Consider the following 16,558-nt stretch of genomic DNA (forward strand, 5'->3'; position numbering starts at 1 on the left):
ACACTTCATTACAGTGATGCTCCTTGTTCACTAGTTACCACTGAATATAAGCTTCATGTTTACATTGTCTGTGGTCAAAATAATTCCGACAGGAAGGAGATAAAATCTTTGCTTTTACCTTCTGCTTTCACCCAATTACAGAGTGGCTTCAAAGTTTAGCAAGAACTGACGAAACATACAAAAAGAATACCAGCGGAGATGTTTGGTGACTGAATATTTCTCTCCATGGCATTTATTTAAACAGAGGACAAATACAATTTATGCAGAAGCACTGCAGATATTGATCTCACGGCTCTGGGAATATGACCCAGCATTATACTGAGCTAGAAGGAGAGAGAGCGATCCTGCAGAATTTTGGCCAAAGCAGTTTTCAGTTATAAACTGCGTTTCAGCAAAAGTATTATTCATTACAATTTATTGATTTTAACTAAATCTCCACAAATAGTATACAACAAAAAATCACTTCCAAAGCTGCCATTAAACTTCTGAGAAATATGCTTTTCCATGATTTCAGCTAAAGTCTGCTCATACTGCCAGAAAGGAACGGTTATTGTATTTCCATGCTGAGTTTGCTGCTGCTAACGTGTTTGTTCATGTAAACAAGTTAACTGAAAAGTCATGCATGTTAAAAAGAAAAATAGATTCACAACCAAGGGTCTGCAGGCCGAAAGTGCTGGCTTCAGTTAGCTGGCCTAAAAGAGGTACTTTTCAACCATCGGCAGAAAAAAAAAAGTAAAAAAAAAAAAATCCTCTCTGAAGGTCACTCATTAGATATGCACTGTCCTTCCTTCTTCCTTCTATGTACATATTCCAAGAGAAACACCTGACCATTTGAGGTAGTGATGGCTCTGTCCTCATGAGAGGAGGCTGTGATGACACTCTTGCTTTTTTTTAAAATTTCCACTAATTATCTTTCCTTCCGTGATGTGTTTGTGAAGCAAGTCAGTAATACCATAGAATGACTTCAAAGAGATTTAGTTACTGCCTCTCTGAGATTCCCAGTTCCCAGGCTGTGCCTATCTTGCTGAGACTGTGAACTGTGTGCAGCAGGGAATATCTATATTTAGACTTTCCTGAAGCATAACTTTCTTTTACTAAACAAACACTGAAAGAACATAGTTCAGATTAGGCCTTTTCCCACATGCAAAGAATCCCAGCTTTTTTGCACAGATCAAGATGGCAATTTGCGGGTGGTAGAGAGGATACAGTTTGAGATTTTCTGAATCTCAACTTTTTTTTTTTTTTTTAAAAGTGTTTGCGTACATGCGTGCCTGTTTTCTTTTAGGAGCCTCTTCCCTGTGTCCTGTTAGAGTTTAGGAATTAGTGCGTAGTTACCAACTTCTAAAATGTACTGCAAGAGGCATATGTGTAAGACATCCATCCATATAATGTGAGGGTTGATGGGTTCTTAGTCACAGAAATGTTTGCGTACATTATAAAAAAACAGAACTCCCACCTTCCTACAGAAGTATCAGTATCTTTCTTTTTCTATCACTTAAATTCATTCTGTTCTTAAAAGCTTTATTATTTCTCATTCTCTAGAATACTTCGATCACCTAGTATTTAGCCACTTCATAACATTTTATTACTTGAAGATTTTGCACGCTAGTTTGTCTCTCAACCATAATCTTATGTGATTTTATTTTCAGAACTGTTCTACATAATCTTTGCTTATTCTTGAACCCCGCAATTTAGGTTTTGCATGTAGATAATGGAAAGGATTGTTCTGGGCACTTGAGAGTGACTGGTACCACAGAATGTCACACAGTCAGCCCCATTTATTGATGGTATTTATTTAGTCTAACCAAAACTTATGCTTATGCTCTTCTAGTAATAATTCCACATTTCAGTTGCCTGTGGAGCTGCCTGCCTGATACAGTAAGTATCCCTTACAGTTCTCCCATTTTTTTCGTCTCTTCAGTATTCCTTCATAGTCCCTACAGAAAAAAAAATCCAAACCTGGATGAATAACTGACTTGTCCGAGGCAATGGACAGTCATTGTCAGAGGTAGGCTGAATGACAAAAGTACCTGATGGTTGATCCTAGTGTCGGACCCGGAGAGCACCTTGTTACTTATTCAGGTGCATGCTGAGAGCTTCCAGCTCAACTGAAAAGTCAGCATCTGAGGGGGATTTCATATAAATTTCATCAACTGGAAGTAAATCTTCATCTTCTTCTGTATGGAGGGCTCCTGTTGTTACAGACTTTAGTGGAAGGTAAAAGCCCATTCACTGTAGTTATGAAGCTCTTAAGTATTCACCTAGCCCTTTACCTGATTCGGACTTTTTCTGAAGCCTATGGTAGAGGCCTGTACCAGAAATCAGCACAGAGACCCAGAATGACTCAGGCATTTGAATGGCGATGTTAACAGGGGTTGATGGTTACGCTCAAAGGGAGAATTTTGTTAATTTATTAGTAAGTGAGTGTTTGTATTTCATTTAACAAAAGCCCATTAAGCAGTATTTGCAAATCTTTAAAACAAACGGTATTACATGCTTGTTTGTTACTGTGCAGAGTTTGTAAGCTTCTGCTCTTATCATACCTATATGAAATGACATTTCAGGCAGTAAGGCCTACATCATGCTCAGTCATAAAGTTCCAGGTGAATATTTAATTGTCTCCATCTTAGCACGCTTACTTGTTGGCATTTGTATGGAGGTGATATGTCTGCTTTTCCACACAAATGTATGTTCTATTTGCCTTTCACCAACAGAATGTAAACATAATCGTGACAATATGAAGGTACTTAGAAGGTAAAGAAATATGCTGGTATAAGACTACAACAAATTTAAGTGCACCTAAACCAACACCTCCTCCACATGAAAAAGTATCTAGCCTCAATTAACGTCTTACTGAATGTGTGTTTCTACATAGCTTTGCATAACAGGACTTACAGGACCTCCCTTGCAAAATGATAACTCTGTGTAGTGCAGACCTTGTTTGCAGTACGGTCACAGTGTTCTGGGTAACTGTCACCAGCTGAAGTGTTTCACCAGTAAATTTGGTGCATTGATGATGTTGTCGCTATGGATTGGGACACAAACTAAAACCTGTCATAATTTGGGTGTTGAAGCAGAGGTTACAATTTCAAGGTTTTTTTCATCTTCTATTCTGCCACTTACCTCTTTTTCACTAGCCAGACAATGTAATTGTCAGGTTGTTTCACATTTTCAGAGTGCTGCTGATAAATGCTCTGGCAAAACAGCTTCCCAAGCAGTGTAAAATCTTTAGCTTGATGACCACCGTAGAGGATGAAATTAAAATCAGGCAGCCTGATGTTTTTCTGGAGTGGCTTCATGCAGTGAAAATGCTTAGAGACTTGGTCAGACAGCACTGGGCTGGTGGGTAAGAACAGCCACACTAACGTGGGAGGATCAGAAAGGACAGCAGAACGTAAGGTGTAGATGCCACTTCTCTGGAAATCTGCACAAATGTGACCCCCAAAGCACCATTTTTAGCCAGCAACATGAGAGTTTTGTCACTTTAGAAAAGTCCATGACACCTGGAAGCTCTCCTTTCCCTGTGTGTTGTGTGAAGGACGATGGAGTGATGGTAAACCAGTCCTTTGGGGCTATTGTCATTGGCAACAAATGGAGATAATTAACAAAGAAGAACTCAGCTGTGAATTCTCTCAAAATCCAGTCGGTGAGATTGTTTGACAAGACCCACATGCCTATTGTATCTCATTCTCCCCCACGCCGATCCAGCCCTCATCATCTTCAGAAGAGATGGTGGTCAATCCCTCTGGCAGCTTCTTGCTTTATTGCAGAGTAGCTAAACTTTCACCTGAAACCACTATCAATTTTACCCTCAAGACATCTGGGCTAACTTCTACTTCTCTGGCTTATGAAACCAATTTCTAGAGAAAACTCTTTAGTCCAAGTAGCTGTGGAGGTATGATTAACAAGGATGGAAGTTTCTGATGAAGATCATCTCTGCATTATAAATGTGGCTATGTTTTGCACTTTGTATGTGAAAATAAGGGAGAGCATTTTAGTGAAGGCTGGGGAACACAGCCATGAAAGACTTTCAAATTATTTTGACTTTTTTGACAGACAGGATGCCTACCTGTACTATAATTTCCTGTTCATCAGGGAACCAGGGTTGCAGAGCAGGATTGTGGGGCAGGAAGCTATGTTACCCAGTGAACAACGATAATTTAAATAAGCCCCATGATGTAAAAGGCTTATACATTTATGAATTTATATTATTAGGACTATTATGCTATTAGGGAGAGTTGCGCCCAACTGAATTTCTTTTCAAGAGAGCAACTTTCAGGCAATGCAAACCCATTATTGATCTGACAATACCAAAGGAGAGTACAGGGCAGGCTTCAGCTAGAACATTGAATGTGAACACAAAGCAGCTGTGTTCTTTGGAGAGCTTGTCTGCCTCGGCACCATGTTTGGTACCCTTTGCCATGAGGCCTCTTCTTTGCCTAATGGTTGAGACACGTTTATGACAGTTCCTTGGCACATCCTGAGGCCTCCTATCTAAATAGTGGCATGAATTCTTTCTTCTGTTTTAGGGTGTTTATCTCCATCTCTGTTTTCTCCTGTCAGGCCTCTGTGTTGAGCAAGAATCCCACTTCATAGGCTTGGTGCAAATGGTGCAGAAAAAAACACTACACAAAGTGCTGGGGGTTAAAGAACAGCATTCTTCTAACCTGTCCCCCATCTGATTTGTTTAGATTGTTTTCCCAAATAAATAAATGCATAAAAGAGGGAGTGTGTACATACCTGGATTTGTTTGCACAATTTAAAAAAAAATACGTAGAAGGATAAACCTCTTTACAACATTGAACTCCTATGTGTGTTTGGAGAGTTGGCAGTCAGGTAATGGAAGTTGTGTCCTGATGGAGGGAAAAGGTGCAATGTGAGCTCACCCCTTACCAAACAGTGGGAATCTTCATAGGTGTGGGTTATTACAAACTTTCCATCCTTTTGAAAAGCTTTCTTCAGAGGTCACACCAGAAAACTGAGGCACAAGGCAAGCAGGCTTCATTGGTTCAGCCACTAACAGTCCTTTTTTCCCCCAGACAGCTCTGGAAGAAGGGAAAATCCCAAAGGGCAGCATAGGAATTGTATGTTCAACGCTAAAGGCTGCTCTTATATATGAGGTATATTAACATGAGGCACAGAAGCAGCCTGTTCAGAGGCGCACAGAACCATTAGGAAGATTTGCAGTGATCCTGTCTGATGAAGCATCCCTTGAGCTGTCAGAAAAATGGTTGGGAAGCACTGCCTGTCCAGGCAGCTCCATAATGACGCTATGGCATTGTAAAATGTCCCACAGTCTGATGTTCTTGTTGCCTAGGTTTTATTTACAGATTGACAGGCACTGAGTGTATGAGATAATAAGTTTAATAGCATGGTGGTACAACAAACAAGTATTAACGGAATTTATCATCCATGGAACTGCAAATGTCGTACAGGATCTAGGCAATTTAAAATGTCTGAAAGATTGTGATCTTAAGAGCTCTATATCTCACTTAACAAGCCTAAGCATCTAGTAAAAGCTCATAGCTATAACCAAATTGTGGCCTCAGTTGATCATTCTAGCTTGTTTTGGTTGTTTTTTGTTTGTTTGTTTTCCTTTTTATGCTATAGCTGATTGTCTCTTGTTTTCTGTAACTTGCTTGTCTCCTGAATTTCCAGTTCTCTACATGATCTTCATCTTCCTTCAGAAGAGCTGCATTGTAGTAGGAGGTAGAAATGGTATGTTACAAGACAGAGAATGTTGGTAATGTGGAGGAGATGTATATGCATATTTAAATCTTTGGATTTGAGATTGGTATTTTAGTAAGAAGAAAAAAAGCCTCTTTTGGTCATTGAGTAGTGAGATTGGATAGCATTTTGAAATGCGCTCTGAGTGGGAAAAAGCCATGGACAGGGATGACTGGTGGTGCGAGACAGGTACCATTCCTGCCTCCAGTACAGTAGTAAGTAGGAGTCAAGTCAGTGCCCCACTGATTCCTAAGTATGAGAAGTTTGCAAGCACAAAAGGAACAGCACCTAACTCATAGCAGGGCTTTACTGGCTGTGTCTCTGGATTATCTCCCAGTTGGATCTTTAGTTAACTTCAGTATAGCTGTGCCATATCCTAGAGAACTCTTGGCTGTCCAGCTGTTTAGGATTTGGGTTGTTTCAAAAAACATTTCTAAACCTTGCTGATGAAGCCTAAGTTTGCTCTGTGACTGTGTCATGGGCAAAAGTGAGGTCTGTCCTTCTATAACATGCTCATATGTTTGAGATACTATCAGATGGATTAGTTTGTGTTTTTTTTTTCTTTAATATGCTACAGTTAGTTGGCTTTGGAGTAGTGCTGGCATGGGCTTGGGACATGTTTTTCTGCATCTATTCTTTTTGCATTTGTAAGTCTACAAACTGTGGTAGCTTCTGAAAAGATGAGTATTGCTGCCCTTCCCAGACAGCAAAAAAGCCAGTGTCTCCTGATGTGACCGTGCAGAATCAGAAAGCATAATGGTTTTCTGAGGCTTGCGGCCTGTGAACTTCCAGTGAACTCTAAGGAAGCATTTAAACAAAACAGGAAAAGGGTCCTCAATCTTTGGAGGCATAAGCATGAGAAGAAAGTGCAAGTGGTGGTGTGGCACTGTGGGCCATGTTAGACTTTTATCTTTCCTGTGTTCTCAGTTTTAGGAATTTATAAGGTCCAACTGTAGCCACAAACAACTTGTGGAAGTGGATGACCACTGGAATGAGGATGTGTGCTTTAGGTCATCTGGAACAATGTGTTTGTAACACAAGAGGCAAAGACAGATGTAGGCCAGCAAAACATGGGATAATAGTGGTAGGACTCATATGTCTAGGTCACTTTATACCTAAGAGTTATACATCCATGTCAGTCTTATTTACATTCATCATTTTAAAACTAGTTATATTGTCTTAAAATACAATAAATTCTAGCAATACAACATATATAAGATTGATTTTTTTTTTTTTTTTTTTTGTGGAAAAATGGCTCATTTTGCTGGCAGCACACTCCCGGAATTCTCATAGGTACTTAAAACTACCCAATTAAAAACAAAACCCAACACCTATAACCTGAGTAGCTCTGTTAACATGAAACTGTAGGTAGAGCAAACCTCAGTCCAGCCTAATCCTTATGCAAGTCTCAATCCAAACCTGATGCACTGTCAGGTCACCCAAATTCTTCAGAGGACAGTCTTTCAGGACTTACTCGCACACATAGTTTGAATCATTTTAACTGTGCTGAAGCAATCAGGTAAGTAAATCTCTCCATGTGTCTGTAATGAAAGAGTTTGCATGAGCATTATTTCCGTGTAGCTTATTCCCATAATAGAAGGCAAGAGAGCTACAGCAATGTATAGCAGTGCTGTCTGTATCCACACTTGGAATTTGACTAACAAACGTAATTCAGTTTAAAAAATCTGCTCTTACCGAGATAAATATACTGGCACAGGACTTAATCTTTTTCATCTTGGCCACATGTTTTTTGTGGTTTTAAATTCTTTGTTCGCTGATTATATGCTTTCCTTGGCTTATGAGCTCATACAGAGTCTGCACCCAAAGTGCTACAAGCCAACTGAGCAAACTTGGCAGCCAGACCTTTTTTTTACTTTCCTGTAGCACTTATATTCATCAGAGCTCAGGAAAGCCAAACTTTTGAGCTCTATATAAAGGAAGATATATCTTCTCATAATGGTGGTTTCCTTGTAGTTTCAAAAAAAACCCCTAGTTACCCTGGTTTTATGACTGCAACATAAGAGCTTGCTGTGCTACCAGCGTACCAGGTAGCAATCTAAGCAGTGCTCTACTGGGGCTGGTGGCAGCCTCGGAATCCCTGAGGGGCACTGCATCGGCCCACACAGATCTGGTCATCTGCCAGGCATTGGTTGTTACCCTCTTTTGGAAGGTTTTTGAGCCTTTCTGGCTGAATTCCTTCTTCTGCTACAAGATCTCAGAAATACTGATGAGTCTCAGCCAGTCCTCACTAATCCTTTTCTTTATAACATCAAAATACTGCAGTATAAATGGCATAGGTTGTTAGATGAGTAAGGGAATAGTCACAGGGGTGAATGCCATGCTTTCACCAGCCTCTGCTGCTGCTGTAAAATGGGTGTGCCACCAAAAGAGGCAGCTTGGTGCTTTCTCTACCTGGCCTCCTTCTTCGAGCCTCTTCACTGCCTTGTGCCACTATAAACAGGTAGGAAGAAGAATGGTGATCCAGACTGGGGAATTGGTTTGGATTGAGACTAAAATACTGTTGTCAACTTGCTGAGTTTTAGTCCAGCTCAGTTCCTGGGTCCCTGATCCTGTATATGCACAGCCACGTGAGCAGTTGGGCTGTTGTAAAGGAGGGCATGGCAGAAGGTGAGAAGAAGTGGTAGTTTTTGCCACACACCTGATTTAGTTGACTGTAAAATTACAGTTTGTTTTCCAGCCAGCGAGGCCAGTCCTCCAGTGCAGTGTCAATGGGCAACAGCTCATTACGGGAAACAGAGTTGGGCTGAAGCAGCCACTAGATGGGCCTCCTCCCATGAGCCATTACAAGAACCTTGCCGCGGCTGGCTGAAGCACGTCCCATGCCCAGAGTTAGCCTTTGTGATTTTGAACACAAAAATCAGAAATGAGCTTTCATCCCCGAGTACTAACTTTCACTGGTTCATCATTTTAAAGCTGCTGGTCCAGACTACATTCAGAAGAGTTTCCAGACAATAACAGAGATTATAACGTGTTTTGCCAGAAGTTGGGCAAAAAACAACCATACACTGGAGAAGCTCGGCTTCACTCGCACATATCCTCTAGTGAATCACTGTGAAAAGAAGTCGTATCTCGCCTTATGCATCTTGCAGTAATGAGTCACTTGTAGATAACAGCAGAGACCTGAGGAAATGGTAGTCCATCATGCTTCTCATGCGTTTCTCTGTAGCAGCCTCACTGGTGATGACCAGTTCCACATGCTGTGCAGCACCAGGACTCTTCTTGGAGTCTCTCAAAGCCAAGAATAAGCTGCGGTGCAGCACATGCAGGGGTTTTTCATGCTCCCTCCCAACTACAGGCTCATTCCAGCAGTGCTGTGTTAGCACATGATCTGAGTTGGTGGTTTGACTGCCTGGAGAAAGGGGAGGCCTGTCCTGATACAGAAGGCTCAGCCCTTCCTCCTGCCCATCTGCAGCAGAGCAACATCTGTCCTGTAGTAATAAAAAATAAAAATAAAATATAAAAAGCTTAAACTACAGGCAGTGAAAATTACTTCACTGCCTTCTTTCCACTCCTTGCAAAAGATCCTATCATGACTTTTGCCAGGTGATGATCAAATTGCTCTTAATCATTCACTGAGAAAACATACTTCAATGAACTAATGAAGTGAATGGAGATGCCTCATCTTATTCCAAAATGAACAGCCATGGAATTTCACTGAATTGTGGCACATCACAAGTGTCAAACCCTTGTCTGAGCCCCTGTAGTTGCTGAAAGGGTTAGAAGACAAGGTGTGAGAGGTTCCAGCTAAACAAGGGAAACCTGCTATGACCTGTAGCTGAAGCAAAGATGAAGAGGAAGATAGTTCTGAATGCCAGAGGGCTCAAGATCTTAATCAACTCTCATCCCTTTAATTAGCATGAAGCAGCGCATGAGTTGCAGCTTACAGCATTGGGCCACAGAAAGTCACAGGAATAGTCAACTTGCTCCTGATCAGGAATTGGGTAAACATTACCCTGGGGCCTGGTGTGGTCACAGGTTTGGCATTGCCTGAACTGGCTCTGCAATGTAAACACAGGACTGTGATTTATTTAGCAACATTCTGCAGCAAAATGCAGTACAGTGGTGCACCAGATGAAATATCTTTCCCCCATCTGAAATTGTTCAAGGGTTAAGATTAAAAAAAAAAAGGCAGTTTAAAATGAAGGCATATGCCAACTTTCTCCTTCCTAAGATTGGATCTGGTCTCTGATACACGTCACTCAAGTTTGTCTATATTGGAGCAAAATAAATTCCTCCTTTGTAGCTCCTGTGCTTCATTTCTACAGGAGCCAAGAATGTTTGACACCTCTGAAAACCTGCTCTCCCATATCTGGAAAGAAATTCATAAATCTTTCTGTCTCTGCAGATTGGGTTTTAGATTGGTCAGAAATGGTGACATTTCTTAAAGAAAAAACATTCAGAAAGAAATCATTTAGGAAGATGGCTTCAATAATGTCATGTTTCAATACATTCATATTCTGTTCTGAGCTTAACCTACTGATGCAAATTTTAATAAAGTCTAAAATAAGTCCAGTGAAATGATAGCTGAAATAAAGATATTAGCAAAAGGAAACACTTCAAAACAGGAAAAGCAAATCAATTTGTTTCAAGATTCTTACTTAACTTTGATAGTTTTTGACAAAGTCTTTTATTTGGACCTTTTGGAGTTACAAATTTTCCTAAAGTTACCACACTTCCCCAAAATGTTTACATATCAGTGAAACATTCTGCAGCAGGGATCATGCTATCAAAATACATTTACTAATTACATTAATTAATGAATGTGCAAAAATGTGTGAATATGATTAAGATAAAAAGTGCTCTGAAAAATAAAGGTTATAACATACCAGTGGCAAATAATTTAAGATTGAGAAAAATAAACATATTTATTCCTCAAAGCCACCACTAATGGAGAAAAAGTACTATTATACTCTGTATAATTAGGCTCCGGGGATACCTTAGAGCCCCTTCCAGTGCCTAAAGGGTCTACAGGAAAGCTGGGGAGGCGCTCCTGATCAGGGAGTGAAGCCATAGGATGAGGGGTGATGGTTTTAAACTGGAAGAGGGGGGATTTAGATGAGGTACTAGGAAGAAATTCTTTATTCTGAGGGTGGTGGGACACTAGCCCAGGTTGCCCAGAGAAACTGTGGATGCCCCATCCCTGGAAGTGTCCAAGGCCAGGCCAGATGGGGCTTTGAGTAACCTGGTCTGGTGGGAGGTGTTCCTGCCCATGGCAGGGGAGTTGGGACGAGGTGGTCTTCAACGTCCCTTCCAACCTAAACCATTCTATGGTTCTATGATTCTGTGGTACACATTTTCAAAAAACATCGGTATGAGCTGTTTGCAGGTGATTCCACTCCCCACCTACTTTCTAATGTACTCTTGATTTAGGATGACCTCACTGTTCATGTAAATAACGACAGGAATGTAAAATGGTCTCTACCTACTCCCTAGGTCAACAACCTCTTTCGTATTTCTTAAAGGCTTTCTTGGCTTTCCCCCTTCTTTCCTTTGAATTGATGCTTCTACCACTTTTCTGATGCTCTGCTGAAGTTATTAATCTGCATCTGTTGTGGCACTGTGAGTCAGCAGAACTTGCTGAGCAGTTTCAACCGTGGCACGCTCCAAGTGGGGTTCACAGAAAGCACCATCACGGGAGCATCATCGGCATTTTGGTTCAGGACTGCAGGTACTGCCAGCCACTCTGGGAAAGGAATAATTATTATAAAAGCTGTGCTTTCCATTTCCAAAGAGACAAAGGTTCAGTCTGGATGATACTCATTTCAGCTGAAAAGGAGAAACAAAGATTGGAAAATTATACTTGTTCTGTGAGATACCACAGCAATTCAGACAGAAAACGTTCTTCCTCCGAAACGATGCACAGAACGGGTGCCTCGGTGTTTAGGACTGCACAACCCAAAAATCGGAGTGCCAGCTCATGCTGGTGATTGCCTGCCTTCTCATGCCTCCTGCAACAACAACAACAACAAAGGTTAAATAAGAAACAGCTGTTGCTGAAACTTCTGTTACATCCTGACAGACCCTTGCCGAATGCTGGAAGAAGGATGACACTTTTTTTTTTTTTGGCATATTTGCTGGAATCTGTTTTCTGTGAAAGATGTACACCTTCATACTGAGTAACCGTTTTTAGTAGATCTAATAGGAAATATAAAGAGCCGTATAAACTTTTCTTCCTTTGAAAACCACAACTACCTGGCTCACCCTCGGGCCTCACTCCCGCAGCGCGCTGGACGCCTCTGGCCCCGATGCCCCAGCGGGGTCGGCGTCGGCATCCCTGCGGCGAACCCGACACTCGGGCCCGTGCCGAGGCGCAGAGATCATCCCCGCACCGAGCCCGGTGCCCTCAGCGGGGTCGGGGGGTAGCCGCGCTGGCACAGCCCTCCGCCGGCCGGGCCGAGCGTGAAAAAAGGGCGCTGTCTCTTTAAGGCGGCGGCGGGGCGCCGGCCGCCCCCTGCTGGCGGCGGTGCTGCGGGCAGGCGGTGGGGCGGGCGCCGTGCCCGCGGCGCGGCGCGGGGCGGGCGCGGGCGGCGGGGCGAGGCCCCTCGATGCTGAGCGGGGCCACGACGCGGCGGGTGTGTCCTGTCGTCGCTCGCCGGCCCGCCCGCCCCTGTGCTGTGGGCTGGGAGAGGAGGGGACGAGGAGGAGGAGGAGGAGGAGGAGGAAGTGGAGGCGGCTGCGAATAGCGGGCAAATGGGGAGCTGAGCGGCTGCAGCAGCACCGCGGCCGCGCAGCAGCAGCAGCAGCAGCAGCAGTGGCGGCGGCGGGGTCGGTGGCGGTGCCGGTGCGGGCGGAGGCGGCCCGGGAGAGGGGCGGCGGTGCGGTGCGGCGGGTGCCGCTGGGCGGGCAGCGGCGGCGGCATGCCTGCGGGGCTGGCCGCTGCGGGGCTGGCAGCGGGCGGGAGGGGGGTAGCGGCTTCCCCGCCGGCAAGAGGCACCGTCCCTGCCCGGCTCGGTGAGCTGCCTGCCGGTGCGGGGCAAGGCCTTGCCGGGGGGCTGCACGCCGCGGCGGAGGCTGCGCCTGGCGCGGTTCAGCGGCGCGGAGCGGGCGGGTGGGGGGTGTAGCGCCGGCGTCCTCCACGGGGAACCGACTGATTTTTCCTTTCTCTTTTTATAGCCGTTGCTTCGCAGGCGCCGAGCGGGAGCGGTAGCCGGGCTGCCCCCGCGGCCCCGGGCTGATACCCCCCCACCTCATCCTCGCGGGGCGGCTGCCGCCTCTCCGGGCCGGCACCATGCAGACCTTCCTGAAGGGGAAGCGGGTGGGCTACTGGCTGAGCGAGAAGAAGATCAGGAAGCTGAATTTCCAGGCCTTCGCCGAGCTGTGCCGGTAAGGAGGCGGCCCTCGCCGCGCCGCGGGGAGCGCCGGGGCGGCCGCCGAGGCGGTTGGGGCGGGTGGCGGCCCCCGGGGATGAGGGATGGGGCCGGGACCGGGGCCGGGCCGGGGCCGCTCCGAGCCTCGACCGTGGCCTGCGCCGGCCCTTGGGCGTTTTGTGCTCGGTGCGTGGTTGCCCTCAGCCGGCTCTGCCCGCCGGGACCGGGGGGAGGCAGGGCTGGCCGGTGCCCGCCGGGTGCCCCCGCTCCCTGCCCCCGGGCCGCGGCCGAGGTGTCCTGCCCGCCGCTCACCTGGGCGGCAGCCGCACGCTGCGGGAAGCTCGGTCTCTGCGTGGGGGGGGGGGTGTGTGTGTGAGGGCCCGGCGCAGCCACGGTGTATTGCCCGGGTCTGTTTCTGTCTGCCGCTTCCCCAGCGGTCTGTAGTATTCCCGCTGAAATACTCTCGTTTGGGGTCTCTACGCACCTTGCTAAGATTTGGAGTTGAAGCCGAGTTGTTATTAGGAAGAGGCTGGGATTAACTTCCCTTTGTGTGATGCAAACGCGTGTAAAATTAGGGCATGCGAACCCCAGAGTGAGCTTGTGTTCACCTGAGATGTGAATGGGAGGTCTGCAGGTAATACAACTCCATGTATTTTCCACACTCCTAGTGGTAAAGGTTAGTTCGATAAGCTGTAATTAGACTTTATCTGAATTGCTTAGAGGATGATATATGCAGTATATTACACAATTTTATTATTTAATTGTAAATGTAAACTCCTGTGTGGGTCCAAGGTCTTGTGACACATGCATTACAGTTTCTGATATCAAATAACAGGTTTTTTGTATTTATTTCATTCTAATAGTAAGTTTATAACAAGTAAATGAAATTAATTTTTATAGTTGAAAATCTTCTAAATAACCCATGTTGTGGTTTCTGTGAAGTCTGTTCAAACTCTGCAGAATATATTTGAAGTCTCATAAAATACACTTCAATAAAGCATGTCATGCTAAAACCACCAGTCCCTGTGAGATTTCTGTTGGCAGCACTTGCTCCTTTCTGTAAAGATGAAGGACGCAGAAGAAACAGAAAACTATTTCAAGAACGTAACAGAAGCTTTTACATCAGCTTGTGTTCTTGCCATTCTGTATCTTCTCTGTCAGGCTTAAGCGAAACTTACCGGAGTTTTTGAAAGTATAGAAAAGGCCACAGGTTCTGGTTTAATGTCTCTTTAAATTTCATGTGATTCCCGAAACAAAATACTTCGGGATAAATAATGCTAAGCTTTGACCTCACCTAAGAGGTTTTCCAGTAGTTTTCGTGACACTCAAAAATATACTTCTAACTCTAGTAACATAAGAAAAATGCCAATTTTAAGTCAATGAGGTTTGGTGTAGGCTGGATTTGTGCCCAGAAACTAAGGGGAATCTCAAAAAATACATAGAAAGGTTTTTGTAGGATTTTGTCTTTCATTCTTGGTATTATGTGCTGTACTTGTTTAGGAATCTGTATACTGTACAAATTTATTAATAGTTTTAGATCCTCGCAGCACTGTGAAAATTGACCCCAAAGTGTCTCTCTTGTTACACTTCACTAATTTCTTGATGAAAATTAGGCTATCTCATTCTGTACAGGCTAAGCTCACTTTGAATAGCAGTTACAGACATTGGATAGATGTGTCTGTTCAGTCATGATTTGATATTTCTAAAAACATTTAATATTAGCCTTTCTGTAGAAGCAGAGTTAAGTGTTTGGTTTAAAGATCAGTACAGTCACTGGAGCAAGTGGTGCTGATATCTTGGATGCTCAGTTTTCCTTCCCGGTAACTTCCGTTGACACCAGTAGGAGGCTGAATTTGTTTAGGCAAAGATTTCAGGTATTTTATACATCATATCTACTTGATTACTTGTGTATTTGTAAGCTTTTGTTTCTGTAGAAAAAGTGATGCAATGTACATCTTAACAGAAATATTGTGTACACTAGGAAATAAGGCAAGCGTACTCATTCCTGTACAGTGATTCACGCGTTAGAGTGGACTATGTGTCTGTCTGTCTACTCTATGTACTTTATGGTGACTGTTACTTGGAATTTATTTGCCTGTTGCCTAGGGATATACTTTCTGGATGACTACAAAGTTCAGTTTTGTTTGTACGGGTTCGCAATGAAGCAGTTATATAATCCAGGAAAGTAAGAGAAGCCTCCTAATGAACTCCTGAAGCATGCTGGGTTTAAATCAGGGGTATTGTTAGGATGAGAAAAATCTGCCAGTGCAGCCACTACTAGTGCAAAACAGTGGTGTCCTAAAGGGATCACAGACAGACATTTCAAAATCTGTTTGAACCATCCGCTTAGAGTTAGTCTAAGTGCTGAACAGCTTTCTTAAGAGTGGTTCCAGGTTTCGTCTCCAGCACCGCTCCTAAGCTGAAATGTTCTTATATTGTCCTAGCTGAAATGAGACACGAGCGAATGTGAGTGGACCAACAATTAAGGTGAAGCTTTGGGGCATAGGCAGCCCTGCCGTTAGGTTTCTGCTCCACAAAGACTGGGCAGGTCCCTTAAATACTTTCGTCATGTTTGTGTCCATCTTTAAAGTGCAGCTTAGGCTGCTGGATTTCAGTAGGTTTCCCTGTTAAATTTTGGCACCTGAATTTTTCCAGTTCTCTTACTGGAGAACTTACAGGCACCTGCCTTCTTTTCTTAATGGTTTCATTATGTAAAGTTCTAGTAACATGTGCGACTGAACACAGTGTTTTGGGGCTTTTGCCTAAGGTTTGTACCCACAAGGTAATCTTCCTTGTATCAGTGGCCTTTGAGCTCACCTGCACTTTTGGTCCTCAGTGTGGCACACTAGATACATCCTACCTGAGCTGGATTCTTTGTAGAGCAAGGCAGCCTCGGCTGTGCATTCCACTTGTAGCCCAAGGAGACGAAAGCAGTGCCTGTGCTGATGCCTACCTCCACATTTGTAGCCCAGACCAGCGGTTCCCAAACTGTTGGGTTACAGCCCACTGCAGCCCTTAATGTTTCTACATCTCTTTCAGAGTTCTGAGTGGTATGGTGAGCAAAAAGGCAGTGCAGTTTCACGGGCCTGTTGCAGAGGGTCAGTGGTCCTTTGAGAGCTGTCCCCTGGAGGACAGAGCACTTGCCTGGCAAGTGGGAAGCCCGGTTTCCAGCCTGCAGCTGGTTTCTCCTCCCAGGGAGACTGAACCTGAAGATGGGCCAGGATCCCTTCGATCCTCTGGCTGAACCTGCTGCTGTGTATGGAGAGGAATGTCAGCTCCCTCCCAGCACCAGGATAGCCATCCTCTGTGCCACGTCTGTAGCACCATGGCAGGGCATTCCTTTGGGAGCAGGTGTGTCCTCAGTTCTGGTATCTGCTTCCCACAGCGGTTTTTGGTTCCACCCAGCAACTCCTTTCTATGTAAGTTGGTGGAGTAGACTTTTGTGTTCCTTTCTGTGCATTGGTACAGTTTGAGTGGAGAAGGGAGTCTCTATGTCAACCTTG

General features: G+C 44.4%; 1 protein-coding gene across 1 annotated transcript in view; it reads left to right on the plus strand.

Annotated features, from left to right (window-relative positions):
- The first annotated feature begins 12,907 nt into the window (after nt 1–12,907).
- The window catches only part of ITPK1 (inositol-tetrakisphosphate 1-kinase), a 151,411-nt gene continuing 147,760 nt past the window's right edge, over nt 12,908–16,558 (plus strand). Inside the window, exon 1 of the mRNA XM_082485927.1 lies at nt 12,908–13,071. Coding sequence (XP_082342053.1) covers nt 12,977–13,071 — 95 coding nt within the window. The 5' untranslated portion in view covers nt 12,908–12,976. The remainder of the gene's footprint in view (nt 13,072–16,558) is intronic.

Source organism: Vanellus vanellus, assembly GCF_965231255.1.
Source record: "Vanellus vanellus genome assembly, chromosome: 6".
Lineage (NCBI taxonomy): Eukaryota > Metazoa > Chordata > Aves > Charadriiformes > Charadriidae > Vanellus > Vanellus vanellus.